Source organism: Phoxinus phoxinus (genome assembly GCF_949152265.1).
Source record: "Phoxinus phoxinus genome assembly, chromosome: 11".
Classification (NCBI taxonomy): Eukaryota; Metazoa; Chordata; class Actinopteri; order Cypriniformes; family Leuciscidae; genus Phoxinus; species Phoxinus phoxinus.
In genome coordinates this window covers 2,436,847-2,451,363 of record NC_136886.1, presented here as the reverse complement: position 1 = coordinate 2,451,363, position 14,517 = coordinate 2,436,847, and the positions used below count along the sequence as shown (strand labels likewise).

Genomic DNA, 14,517 nt, shown 5'->3' with positions numbered 1-14,517 from the left:
ACATGATCCTTCAGAAATCATTCTGATATTTGCTGAAACATTTCTGATTATTATCATCAATGTTAAAAAATAGTTGTGCTGCTTCATATTTTTGCGGAGACAGTGACACATTTTATTTTTTCAGGATTCTTTGATGAATAGGAAGTTCAAAATAAATGAAATATAATATTTTGTAACATAAAATCTACATGTCTTTACTACTGACGCCAAACTTTTGAATCATAACTGTGACATTATGTCAGAAGTCCTGCATTTGTTGTAAAAAGGATAATTATGAAAATCTCAAGCTAAAAGAAGGGACTATTAACTATTAATCACTGAGAACTTCCAACGTGGCTTTTGATTAATTTATTTTTAAGGGCCGGATAATTAGACGATTTTCATTTCAGCTCAAACTGCAAAACAGAAACGTTTGACATTCTCAACGGAGACTTCAAACCTAGACATCTGCACATCGGGTCATGACAGCGCAAACCTCATCAGCAAACACAGGCCCTTTGTTTAGTTGAAATTCATTAGCTACACAACACTCTTTCTCAAGCGAAAGATCAAAACATTAATAATGGATTCATAAAGCTTCAGACTGCAATCAACATGCACATTCTGCAAACACCCCTGACATTTAAACTACTACGATTCGTGGATAAAGAGATTTTGCATGAACATTGTTCTGGCCCATCAGACAGAGATGCTTAAGAGGGAGAAAGGATATGAAATGGAGACTACAAAGAGGAAACGTTCAAAGTAGGACATAACTTTAAAGTCCCTCTGAAGTGCCTTGCAGCATTATTCAATGTGTTGATGTAATTAACCCTTCGCATGGAGCTTGATTGACAGGTGATCTGACCAATCATACTTCGCCATCCGCCATTTTGTCCGACAAAGCAGTCAGGAGAGTTAGTAGATTAACATGGGAGGATTTGAACTTGAGAAGCGGAGTACTGACGTCTTTCCGCGGTTAAAGCAACATTCCTTCTGATGTTCATTCATGTTTATTTGATGCTATAAATGAACTAGAAGGAAGAGATGATCGGTTCACGAGCGGCTTTAACTGAGCGTTCTGTCACGACACATTAAAGAGCCACAAAACAGTATTTATTGTTTACATCTATTTTTAAAAATGACCAAATTTGAAAGGTGAGACTTTGTTTAATATGTTTAATATCAAAAGTAACTGAAAAGTAAGCTGGTCTGTGTCTGTCAGTGTGTTGTCAGTGCCCTCTCTGCTCCGCGATGTGTTTTTCACTGCGTGAGCACATGGTGTGTGTGAGAGCGGCGAAGCTTGTCGGACATAGCGACAGTAACTAAGTCTTTGCGAACGGTCAATTGACACTGAAACAGGGAGACAGGGCGGGGCATATTGAACAGCTCCTCCCCTTTTTAAAATAGCCAATAGCGTTTTGTTTATATATTGCAGCTCGGCTAGAGCCGTTGAGCTCGGTAAAGCCGTAGTTTCCTTCTAATTTCTAACCGTTACTCCTCCTAATCTCCTCCATATCGCTATAAAATACACCATTCTGTGTAGAATTCAAAATGGGTCTGATAAGTTTTGTGGTCTGTGCCGACTCGATCATATGATCCGCTCTGTGCTGTCCAGGGTTTGAAATGAACACCAGCCAAATGCAGGTAAAAATCAACTGTGGCAAATCACTAGACAATTTGGCGTGTTACTTATTTTGCTTATAAACTCTGCTGGGGAAGTTTGTGTAAGCTAAATCTGTGCATTCTGCGCATTCAATTTGTGAGTCATCATGATATATTAAATACAGCATATTGCACAGAATCTTCTCATATCTAGCTTACTTGAACACACACGTCACTACATTACAAATTACAGTGCGCTTGTTCAATTGCATTGAAGAAATAGTGATGATTAAAAAGCATTTGGTTAACATAAAATACGTTATTTTCCAACATATTACATTTGTTTCATGGTCTTTATACTGTATTGATCTGTCCACCTAAAATATTTTTTTTGGGTGAAAAGGATGAGGATGAAAGAGGAAGGGATGAGATTGCTGGATGACATGATTTTGTTTGAATAAGAAAATAATGTATGAAATCCAAATTGTATAATATATATTTATAATATAACGTAGGTTATTTCCTTTTTTCTGTTATTTTTGGCTAGTAGAAGTTCTGAATGGCCGGTAACTTAATTTAGTAGCCAAATTGGCCAGTGAGTGAAAAAGTACATACCCTGGTGCTATCGTGTCTCTGGACCGGAGATGCAACGGTTCACGTGACACTATCATGAAAGCAAACTTCATTCATCTAAATGGAAAGATTATTTACAGTCTGAATCGATCCATATCCCCTTTATAGTGCACTATGTGCTATTCACCATGTAGAAAAATAGTAAATGTGTGAATAAGTGACAGATTTCCGCCGCAGCTTCAGCATCTATTTATAGTGTAAGGGGCGGGGCTTCATATTCTGGAGAGCATTTGATTGGACAGAAAATCTGATGACAAGCTGAAGTGCACATCAAAACCATTTGTCCATATTGTCGGAAGTGAGAGACTGTTAGTTTTGAACGATAATATATTCTAAATGCAAATTGTGTCATTGTTTTGAAGCCCAAATAGCTTAACAGTAAGGCTAACATATTCATACTAAAAGCCCAAAAAAATCAAATTTGATTTCAAGGGGACTTTAACCTGATACTCAGATTCAATAAGCAGTGCATGGAACAATAGTGTGCATAAAAAAATAATAATTATGAAATGAAATGCTGGAACTGTTCCAGTTCTGGATTCACAGCCCGTAAATGATAAATAAATAATTGTTTATTATATGCTGGCTTTAAATAAATACGTTTCACCTTCCTTTCAACCACAAAAGACAAGAAGTGAATGTTCCTGCATGAATGTTTGAGCGGTTCGCCCAAGCCTGCAGAAAATTATTTGAACACGTTGAGACATCCTTGGCATGCACGTTATGAACGCCGGCGTCTGTTCAGCGTCTCAGCTCTACACGTTCAAATCCTATCAATCAATGTTCGCCGCTTGTCTGGAGGAAGAGGCTGGCAGCCTTTCAAAGCGCAGTGGAAATCTTTCCACTTTGCTGCGCTGCCCATATGGCGGGATGTTCTTGTCGGTGTTGTTCGCCGTGTAAAAACTCTCTTTCCACTGTTCATTTTTTCTGCCCTGCTGCCTTTCCCTGCAAAGAGACTTCTAATATTTATCGACTCGAGGTTTACATATGTCTGGACTTTATGGCTTAACACTGAAGGGGGGAAAATGGTGCAGTGGCCTTTTCGGCAGGAAATATTGCAACTTTCACTCTCTCTTAGAGCTCTCTGCAGAAGAGGGACTGATGCGTAGAATTAACCTTCACAATGTTCGTGTTTCTCCGACAAGCCTTTTGAGGTTTGAAAGTCTAATGTAAATAGCATAAGGTCGCCAGAGGCTTCTGTGAATTCAAGTGCAATATTCCTGGAACACTTCTGAAGACATTCTTACAAAAAAACCAAGACATCTGCTGAAGAAAAGACTGGTGTCATAATGAAGCATTATTGGGGTTAAAGTTAATGGCTGCAATTAAAGCTATTAAAATTAAAAGAATGAACAAGATACCAAAGCCACTTTTGAAGGAACAAAGGTTTAGCACCAAAATCCTCGTGATAAAAGACAAAGAATAAAGGAAAAACGTCTCTATTCATCTAACTTCGCTTTGGCAGGACTAATTTTCAAAAGTCACTAATGTTCAAAGTTTTTGACGAAACTCAACATGAAACCAGGTGAGTTTTTGTGTTTGATTTGCCAAATTACACTTCACAATGGGGATAAAAATGTGAACAGGTTCCTATAAATGTACAGTATTACTCAAAAGTCTATTTGTAGCAAAAATGTGCACACTTCTAGATCTACAGTACATTAAAGGGGTAATTAAATGTATTTTAAATTTATTTTATGATGTTACCCGAGTATGATTTTTCGAATTTAGAAACAATTTAGAAATAAAAGGCCATTTTATTCCCTGATTTTAGCACTCTGTTTGAAGGGGCGTGTCGGCTGTGAGACTTCAATGTAAACGCCCACTGCTGTGAACTTTTTGCATATGAAATAAGTATTACACAATAAATGTTTTACTACGTTTTTACTATTACAGCTGTCGAGATTAACTACTAATCATGAAAAGTGTTGATTATGGCGTTATATTTAGATTGTGGCATGAAAAGTTGCAGTGATGAACATTAGAAAGATGAGAGACAGTATATTGAGTGCATGAATGCAGTGATCTCATCATTGCAGCTCAGTTTCTGCACTCTCACGAATGCTTTTATCATAACTAACATTGAAAACACAATGTTAATAAGAGATTCATTTAATATAACGGAAATTTTGGAGTCCAGAACTCAGTCACTGATAAATTTGCGCTGTTTGATTGACAGCTCCAGCGATTATAAAGGGAGTGTTCTTTGATTTTCATGGTACTAAAATAAACAATGTGAAGTTGATTGTCAAGTCATTGGCTTAATTTACTGACGCATAAACAGCAATAAACGATTTTGAGAATGTCTGATTGTACATGGATCATATTAGAAATAACTGATCACAGATTAGGCATTATAATTAATGGTTTCTTACATGTTGTGGCATTACTGTAGGGTCCATATCTTACAGTAAAATACTGTTTTCAAAGACTGCGCAAAAAATTTGACTGATTTACCAAAGTGAAATGTACTGAACAAACAAACACAATACATTCATATAGTTGAAAGCACTATATAGATAATGAATACACTTGAATAAGCTTTCATAGCATAAGAATCCTTTGGTAGAAATGTTATATTTAGTCCAGTGATTCTGTATCTCTCCTTCAAAGACGCAATGATGTAGAAGTAGACGTTGATTTGATTCTGCAGAGGCCGTCTTTCGTCGCAATATTACGTCATTATGTGACAAAATTCCTAAACTACTCGTTTTCTGAGCTTGGATTCAATAAAAGCTGTTTTGGGACTAACAAGGATGTTTCGAGTTATGAAACTTACGGTATGTTTTTACAGTACAGCGACCCTCTTACATGTCAAAAGATCAAGGACATTTTGATTTCTCAATTCATGGCCCCTTTAAATGTTATTAAACTGCAACACACATTATGTGGCATACAGATATTTATAGTTTTGCCACGTAATACAGACACATAAAACGTAGGGCTAAGTGAAATTAATTTTACAAATGTATTGAAGAGAGCTGCCAATGAAGGGGCCAAACATTTAGAAAAAAATATCATTAGCAGATTAATCACAGGACAGTGCGAAAGGGATTGTTTTAAATGACCGTTACTGATAAAAGGCACGTTGGTCATATTTAATTCTATATCACCCTAATTAAAGTCTTTGATACAGTGAGCAATAGACATACAACACCAGCAGCCCCTATTAATAGTCTTGGCTCATGACTTCAGAGGGAGCCGTAACTCTGGGTAATTTTATTAATAAAATCATCTCTCTCCAGAATACCCCTTCCATTTCCCATATCATCCTTTATGGCTCCCATTTAGACATCAGCTCCTCTTTTCCTGGCACACACACACGAACACACACACACACACACACACACACACACACACACACACACACACACACACACACACACACACACACACACACACACACAATCTCTCTCTCTCTCTCTTAATTACTGCTGCACAAGTCGCTTATATCTCTACACCACACTACGGCTGGGCAATACAGCTAAAACAATTGATCATACATATATATGTATATATAAATATACTGTATATACATATATATATCACTACCATTGTTTTGGGATGGTTTTCCACACTGTTTTTGCACTAAAGGAGCATGGAAGTATAATAAAACAAAAACAATATTTACCAATCCATTTTTAATTAAGTACTTATATGAAAAATGCTACGCAGAGAATACAGATATACCATTTTCAAATTATGAATTTGCAAAGTTATCGATTCATTTCAAATGACTGTTTGACCTTTTTTGGCATTTTTTTGCTACTGAAGTTTGCATCTTGGCACTCTCGGGAGATCACAAAACAAATCAGAATAAACAGATTTAAAAATAGCATTAAAATTATTGCAAATTTCAATATAAATGTTAATTATCACAAATATATTGTGAATGATATTGCCCAGCCGTGCATCACTTAAAAACAAACTTGCACACAAAATCACTTTGAGATTCCTCTCAAGCATTGCTAATGTAGCCAAACCCAGGCATATTCCACGAGGCGAGATCTTTAGAGACCCTGTTTTAGTTTGGCCCTCATAGATATAGAAGAAATTCAAGCCTTAGAGCCAAACTTGTGCTTGATCTGTGCTAGTCAACTAGCCTGACTCTATCCACACACTTAAAGCATTTGAGAATTGCCTCATTTAAATGCACAGCACAAGCATCTCTCTTGGCTTTCATTGTGCTGCAATATATTTCCCCTTGCATAGAAAAAAAAGCAGCAAGAGTGCAACCAAAAACACGTACGTGACAAACATGCGGCAGTCCTACCTTTCCAACGTAAAGTGGCTCCGTCCCGGTGTATTCCTCCACAACGAAAAACTGATTCCAAACCCATCCTCTCTTCACCCTTTCATGAGACATCGCCCATTGATCAGGACCTCTTTCCGTCATCCCAACACTAGTCCTTATGGTCTGACCGGACAGCCATCCACAGCACTGCAAAATTCCCAGAGTCGCTGCCAAAACCCGAGCTCCTCCTCTCCAGTGGGGAGCCATGTTTGAAAACTCTCTCGTCTCTACATGGGGCAGAAGTTAGAAACTCGTTCAGGATGAAGTTTTCTTCCCAACTGCCTGAGTGCTTGAGAAAAGCTCCTTGACTCTGAGGTTGAGGAAGGTAAACGAGAGTTCACTGCTGCTCAATGAAACTATAAATCCAATAGGTTTTTGGTCATTTTTTTTCCAATCGGAGAGGCCACTGGGTCCTCAAGAGGGCATTTAAGAGGAATCTTTCTTGAGAAGATGAGGCAGTCTCGGTGATACACAGCTATAGCTCCTCCGTTTTGAAATCTGTGTTGGGTTTTTTCAATGATGGGGTACCAATCACAAAGCCATTGAAGTCTTATTTCTCCTTCAGTTGAGCTCTAAGTTGAAGAGCTACTGGTCACAACTGCAGACATCAATTCCATTGTGAGTCCGGAAATTAATTAACACTCCACGCTAGCGGCATTAATAAAAAGCATGTAATCCAATTTCCTCTATACCTTTTCATTTCCATGCATGTACATTTCACATCCAAAAAAGAAATCCTCAAATTTCATGGTGCAAGATGTTACTCAAAGTTGAAGGCATGATTATCACAATCTAGATGTCGAGATTCAGAGGTCGCAGACTCTTATGCGTCACCGGAGCTTAAAAGGTACTTGACCTGCAGGTTTGAGAGTTTGACATTGGTGAGTTCATGTCGACCTCAGCACCTGGTCACCTGTAACACAGCAAAGATCATTGATTAGAGGAGCAAGAGAGCATATTTAAATAGCTATGCAGCTTTTTCCAGTTGCAATAATCAATAGTGAAACAAACTGTATCGATTCTTGGCTTCTTGTTATGGTGTTCTCATTCTCGTTAAACAAATACATAATTCAATAAGTGCCACAGTGAATTTGCAGTCCTCTCCGACACACAAAGTGATTTTAAAGTGGTTGCGGATCTTAACTCTTTGACTTTCTCTCGGATTTCATAGAAATGCAGCAAGAAAACACACCTTCATTTAGGCGATCTACCTGAAAAGCATTTCTGAAGGCAGAAACTTTGTACTCAGCAAGAATCCGGATAATGTGTTAAGCCCAAGAGCAATGTCTTCTGTGTTAGGGAGCCAGGTGTGGTTGGAAAAGGAAAAAAGGGAGGTTTATATATCATGAACTTGAGCCCAAAGCATCTGTCTGCCGAGTTGCGGCCACGGCAGGCGGCTTACACTGGGGGCTATCTGATTAATTGCATGAGGGAGCACTAATTGGATAAAAGTATTAATCAATTAATTCAATCCATTAGAGCGGCAACCCTAATGCTTAAAACAAACACTGGTCAGGAAGGTGAAGATAAGCTATGGCCCTATTGTGCATCAGCCAAAGCGCCATTGGGCAGGGGAAATGATTAATGGTCTTTGAGGCTTTCAGAATAAGAGAAAAACAACAACATTTAGCATTGCTGAAATGTCACAACCTCAAGGCTAAAAGATTACAGCTCCTGCGGACGAGCGTGGGCCAAGAAAGGCCCTTCAGGATATTGGTTGTTTAACCTTTGGCAGACGGTTGCAGGCGGAAGGCTAACGTTCAGTTTGCATCATCTAGCTAAGACTGAAACTTACTTACTTACTGAAACATCTTGAAACCGAAACGACCTTCTGAAGAAGGTAAAAAATGAAACACTAGCACTGAGGAAAAGGGAATAAAGATTAGCACAAACTACTGACAGCAATATGCATTAACACTGTGAACATAAATGGTGAAAGGTCTTGAAAACCTGGTAAAATTTGCACATACTGTATGTTTATTTTTATGTCGGAGTGATAAAATCACCTCATTATCAGCCTTTGGGAAGACAGTTAGGCCTGGTGATCTTCTTTTACCGCAAACCGAGAGTATCGAGAGAGACAGGCTGAGCGCAAATGTCCAAAAAGCATTTCAAAGCTTTCCTTATCATGCTAATAATACATGTGCAATTTACACAGTAGGGTCCAACCTATTGCAATCTTATTGCACAATACTTACACTAGCACATTAGCAGATGGTAAATAGTGAAACACTTTTCTTTTTTTTATCATGCCCAGTCCATTTCCTAAAGATAAACGTGCAGTTTTCACCAGGGTAGCTTATTGAGCTTATTAGCCACCTGCAGTACGGATTCATGCTTGATTTTTTAGCTTATGCAATCTAGCTTTTCTAATAGGGATATTTTTATTTACCAAAGCAAAAGTTGACAAAGGTTTTCTGCACTAACCGTTATATTTTATTTTTTGATGCTGAGGGGTTGTGACATGCGTGACATTTAACTACGCTTCAACTAGCATCTCAGGTCAAGCGGTGATTCGGGTCACACTTTGCATCTAAACGCTCAGGATGGAGAAAAATGAAGTAAAGTTCAGTACAAACAACTGATCCTTAAAATATGTGCACAGTTTAGAGCATGTCTGGCTGATTACAAACAGAAAACATCAGAAAGCCCCCCGAAACATTTATATTATGACTTCAAACCACAAGCCCACAAAAATGCCAATCAAACGAATCAGTCAATCAATCAAAAGCATCAAACAGCATGCTTTTACATTTCATTGATCAAACGTAATATGTTTCATGTTTCCAATTAGTGTGAAGTGTTCTTGTCTTAAGAGGCAACTTCAAAGTAATGTTGTTTATTTCTTTTTGCCTCAAAGAAAAACTATTTAGGGCAAGTCAAGATTAGTTTTTGACTATCTAGAGTTTCCTGCAAAGGCCTGACCAAGTACATATGATAAATAATAAACTATTTGTATCAAATATTTTCTCTGCTTGTATGCACTCCTCTGAAGTAGTTTTGCTCAAAACTCTCAACCCTTTGGCGATTAACAGGGGGGAAAAAAGCAAAAGCTAGTTAAAAACTATCCTAGTAAGCCTCTCATTGTGCGCTCTTGAAATTTTCATGATGAGTATACACAATTCGGCCCTTATTAAGATGTGGTATGGAGCGTAAATGAATTCACTATAAGGGTCTGGCTCTTCAGGGTCGGCCATTCTCTTGGCTAAGTAGAACGATGTCAATTAGTGAGTTTCTGTGGAAAGGCTGGTCGTGTAAAGCCCAGTAACACAGGCCGTTCTGATACAGTCGTAATGCCTCCGCTACCACCCAAAACGCTATTGGCAAGCTGGACGCGCTCATTCGTGACCTATTAGGTCGTGGATTGATTAAAAAACATGGCTGCTACTTCTCATCAGACGCCAGCCAGAGAGCAGAGGCCGTGACAGTCGGCAACCGGAGCCAGAGAGGAGACTGATCACCGGCAAGTGATGGGCTTCAGGCCAGAGACCGAGAAAGAGACCATACCTCTCTCTCTCTTCCGACAATCTCCTTTTCACCTGCACGACATCCATCCCTTTAATGGGAATCACCGACCGCCTATTAGCCGCTCCTGCACAAACAACCACAGCGCTTGTGAGGAGAAAGCACTCTTATATGCGTTTTGCTTCCAACTTTGAAAGAGCCGGACCGTCTTTGTCAAAACCGTTCAAGTGAGAAAAGATCCAAAAGATCAGACTGATTAAAATCTGGGAGGGTTTTAAAAAGAAAAACAGTATTTGGAAACTAATAGCCTGAGGTTAATAAGCTGAGCTGGCCCTCTTCTCCGGCTGTGCGATGTTTTGATGTGTGATCCGATTATACGTTTGCCAAACACTCCCCCAAGCATGTATCAATGCATGAAAGCTCTCATCAAAGCCAAAGCACATGGACTTCTAATGACTGTGGTCATTTAAAATGAAACCACAGCCGGAGTCAAATTCCCACACCTTGACTATTGCAATCCGAAATCATGTAGAAATGACATATATGTGACATATAATAATGACGGCTGATTAAGAAAAACTAACCAGGCAACACAAGCACTACTATAATATGTGCAATAAAACAAAACACAGGCTTTAAAGTCAACAACAAATTCATTCAAGACTTCACTTCAGTAATATGGTGTATTTCTGAGGGAAACAGAACATCCAATGAGCTAAGTAATGACATGATTCTAGAATCACCATCAACTAGTCTCGCGTAGCCAGACCTTCAGACTGACGGCTGAAGGTCTGGAATTCATAGCAGCTTTCTTTGGCCAAGGCCCGCCCATAAGGCCGTTTGACCGACATGTCAAACAACCAATTACAGTTCGTTTCGTTCAGCGTCACGTTTCTGGGCGTGGAAATGTCCCCACAACAACAGACCGGCGTGCAACAAGTCTCCACTAAGTGCCTCAAACATAACTCCTGGACATCTCTTAAAGAGTCTATGCCGTGAACCTCGCATACTTTTGAGAATCCTACGTTTAGCTGATCTTGATAAATGCTCATTGTCACTCATGTAAACACAACAGTTTTTCTTCCGCAATCACACATCTGCGCTTTGTTTCCCGGCGGACCGAAAAGGAAACGCGACACTAGCGCCCCCCGGAAATCCGATAAAATTCAACCAATCACATGACGACTTCGACATTCCTGAAGTGTTTCCAGTTAAGTGTACCATATGCATTCGACGTTTAGCCAACGTTCTGTGGGCGTGACGTCTGAGGCTGAGACTACCATCAACAACATCCTACAATAATGAGTATATAGATATTTGAGTATTGGTTACCATTAACCAATGACCAACAATGCCCAGTTAGCAAAAAGAAAAGAAAAGCCCAAACGTAAAGGTAATTGGAAAAAAGCTAAATGGTCTGTTCAGATGGTGTGTAATACATTCAGTCAGCATTAAACATGTTATTTCGGTGTAAACTAAATATTTGCACTAGAGTTTATTACTGTTTATTTAAGTTAAAATGTATCAATTTAAATAAATATATATATTTTTAGCATTTTTTAATAAAAAATTATTGCTATTGTAGCCTACGTATTACCATATCATTTAACATGCCACTTTAGAGTAGTTACACCACAGTTTTCAAAGTTAAGCAATATTTAATTTAATACTGTAATGAAGTAAAATTAATAATTTAATGCATTTTAAATAATGATAAAATATTGAGCATCAGGGTATTTGTTCGTCAATTAAGCATCATTAGTTGTAATTACCTGTTTTAAAGAGAGAGAGAAACACGGCAACTAACATAAAGGCTTGCAGCTCTATACTGTATATGATTATGTGCTAAAAAGGAAAAAAGTATATAAACCCCTAATATTTTCTCTCAAATACAGCTGCTCGTCAAAATCGACTCAGCATTAGCGGCGTATATAGAAGTTAATCATGCCAAGCACACAAACCCAAATATTTGGGAATGCAGCATCAATTAGCAGCACTCGCAAAACACCTGGACAAGCCTGAATACCTCCAGTGTGCTTCACTCCTCCATTTGGCTGCGACTCTGAGCTCTAGAGACCAGCTATTATGCCCTGGAATGGGGATCCGGTTAGAAGTAGCCCCTGTCCAAGACACGCTGTTTCCTTGGCAAAGTGTAGTGGAGCGTGTTGTAGGGCCGGAGAGGAGGGGGTGAAAGTGGACTGGATTGGCAGACTATGGCGGCTGTAATGGATTGAGCATCAAGAGTAAATGGTGCCGTAGCGTATGCTGCCTCTCATTAAGCCCTGTGTTTGCTTACAGGAAGTAATGAGAGGAGACATATATTGTCACAGTCTTAGAAAAGCTGCATTGGTTAATTACATTAATTGTAGTTTGCTGCCTCCTCCCACATCCTCTACATTTCCCTCCCTGTATGACTACTATACAGTCTCTTCACAAAGCCCATCTTACACTTATACAAATAAAGGCTTTTTATTGGCATTCATGGTGGAAAAAAAAGATTATTCAGATTATTAAAATGTTCTTCAAACTAAGAACAAAAAGGTTATTTTAAGAAATAAAAATGGTTCTTACACTCTATACACAAAATAAAGGTTCTTTATTTGGCTTCCATTGTTCCATGAAGAACCTTTAACGTTCATACACAACAAGTTCTTTATAGTGGGAAATGTTTCTTTATATTATTATTTACCAAAAAGTTATTTAAGGCAGTGTTTCTCAACCCTGCTCCTGAAGGACCCCCAACACTGCACGTTTCGTTTGTCTCCCTAATCAAACACGCCTGATTCAACTCATCAGCTCATTAACCCATGTGATAATGAGTTGAATCAGGTGTGTTTGATTAGGGAGACAAAGAAAACGTGCAGTGTTGGGGGTCCTTCAGGAGCAGGGTTGAGAACCAACATTTAGGGAGGGTAACATTAATCTAGATACATTTGAAAACGCAACGTTTAATCCTTCCTTCCACTCTGAGCATTTTGAAGATGCTCTCCCAAGTGGATACATTTATGTTTAGTCATGGGACACATAGACATCTATGCTGATACCGGCATTATAGTGTTTTTAAATAAATTACTTGTACAATCTTTATTTTACATCCCGGCAAAGATGACCTAAAATTGCTGTTGTTCACAAAACACGATGGAAATTGCATTTGAGGCCATACATGAAATAATGATTTTGAATGCGGCCAGTAAGTGGTGAGATATTTTACTGATAAAAGTATCATCCCAGAAGAATAGTGTGAGTATTGTGTAAGTAAATGTTTTGCATAATCTCTCTTTATCACCTTACTGAGCTTTTTTTATGTGCACTGTGAGATGATTTCCGATGTTTCAATCTGGACGAGAAACTTTTGGAAAATGCTTGAAAAAGATTGAAAAGTCTCCCTGTGGTGAAAATCAAGCTTTTAATGTTATTTATGTGTCTATGTGGTGTTTTTAATATGCTCCAAGACAAACCATGTGCAAATTCATAAGTGGACAGCATTGCTGAGTATTTTCTGCTTAAAACTGCAGTGAACCAAAGACAGTCTCAAAAACACGGTTTGAAATCGCTGGTGTTTCTGACGTCACAAACTACCTTGTAACCAATCAGATCAACGTGTGATCGTCAACCAGTGGATCTCTGAGTGAGTGAATGAGTGGAGGTGGGGCTCATTTGCATATTCATAGAACCGCGAATACTAAATGAGGCAATGGTGTCGAGTTACATTCAAGCCATTTTAAGGAAAAAACTTTTAAATATGTCATTTTGTTGATCAAAGATGTGTTTAAGGGATAAAATGATTGACTACAGGGGGACTTTAAGGCCTGTTCACACAACAACTAGAACAATAACTATATTAGTGTCCACAATAATGTCCTGTTGTTATTTCTTATTATTAAAAGCGCACACTGCAGTTTTGTCATCTGCTACTTTAAATGCTCAAGCTCTCTAAAGTCGTAGAAGAATAAAGAATAAAGTTCTCATAGAATAAGAATGAATATTAAAACTTTAAAGTTATCGCTATAGTTACTGTCCTTGGTGTGCACGTCCTTTATATGAAATTGCTGTGAAAACTCCTTTTCGGAACCTTTGTTTTTAAAAGCTTCCTCACTTTAGACTCCTCTATTCTGTCCACATCTCGTTCACCCTATTATTTTCTCCATATCTGTCCGTCTCTCTGCAGGCTTTTCACCCTGCCAGCTGCGCAATTACCCAGTCGCTCGTCTCACGGGTGACTGGCAGGAGAGGAAGGCCTGGCGCTGACCAATGATCACCGGTGGAGAGTGGGCAGAGCGAGGACGAGATGGACGCCTCTGGCAAAGGCATGAGGAGGTGGTCAGCCATCTGACAGCTGTCCCCGAGCTCCTTGGGGCCCTCACCGGGGGCAGAGGCCTCTTCTTTACTGGTGCCAAACAAGGGTCAGAGTTTGGTTGGTTGGCTTTATCAGTTAACTCCTGCTGGCACATGCCGTAACTACACCAGATCACATGTTGCTCAGAAGAAGGAGGTGTAGAGAATGTCTAAATATGTCAACCAAATCTCACGCCAATTTCGTA

General features: G+C 38.9%; 1 protein-coding gene across 2 annotated transcripts in view; it reads right to left on the bottom strand.

Annotated features, from left to right (window-relative positions):
* Positions 1 to 14,517, bottom strand: part of cdh22 (cadherin 22) — a 198,134-nt gene that overhangs the window by 96,910 nt on the left and 86,707 nt on the right. The window contains exons 1-3 of one of the 2 annotated variants that reach the window (XM_079628762.1): positions 12,003 to 12,269; positions 7,204 to 7,424; positions 6,491 to 7,109 (exon numbers count right to left, since the gene is read on the bottom strand). In XM_079628762.1, the coding sequence (XP_079484888.1) occupies positions 6,491 to 6,718 (228 nt within the window). In that variant the 5' untranslated portion in view covers positions 6,719 to 7,109; positions 7,204 to 7,424; positions 12,003 to 12,269. Of the gene's footprint in view, positions 1 to 6,490; positions 7,425 to 12,002; positions 12,270 to 14,517 lie in introns of those variants that run through there. The other variant, XM_079628761.1, reaches the window with a different exon arrangement.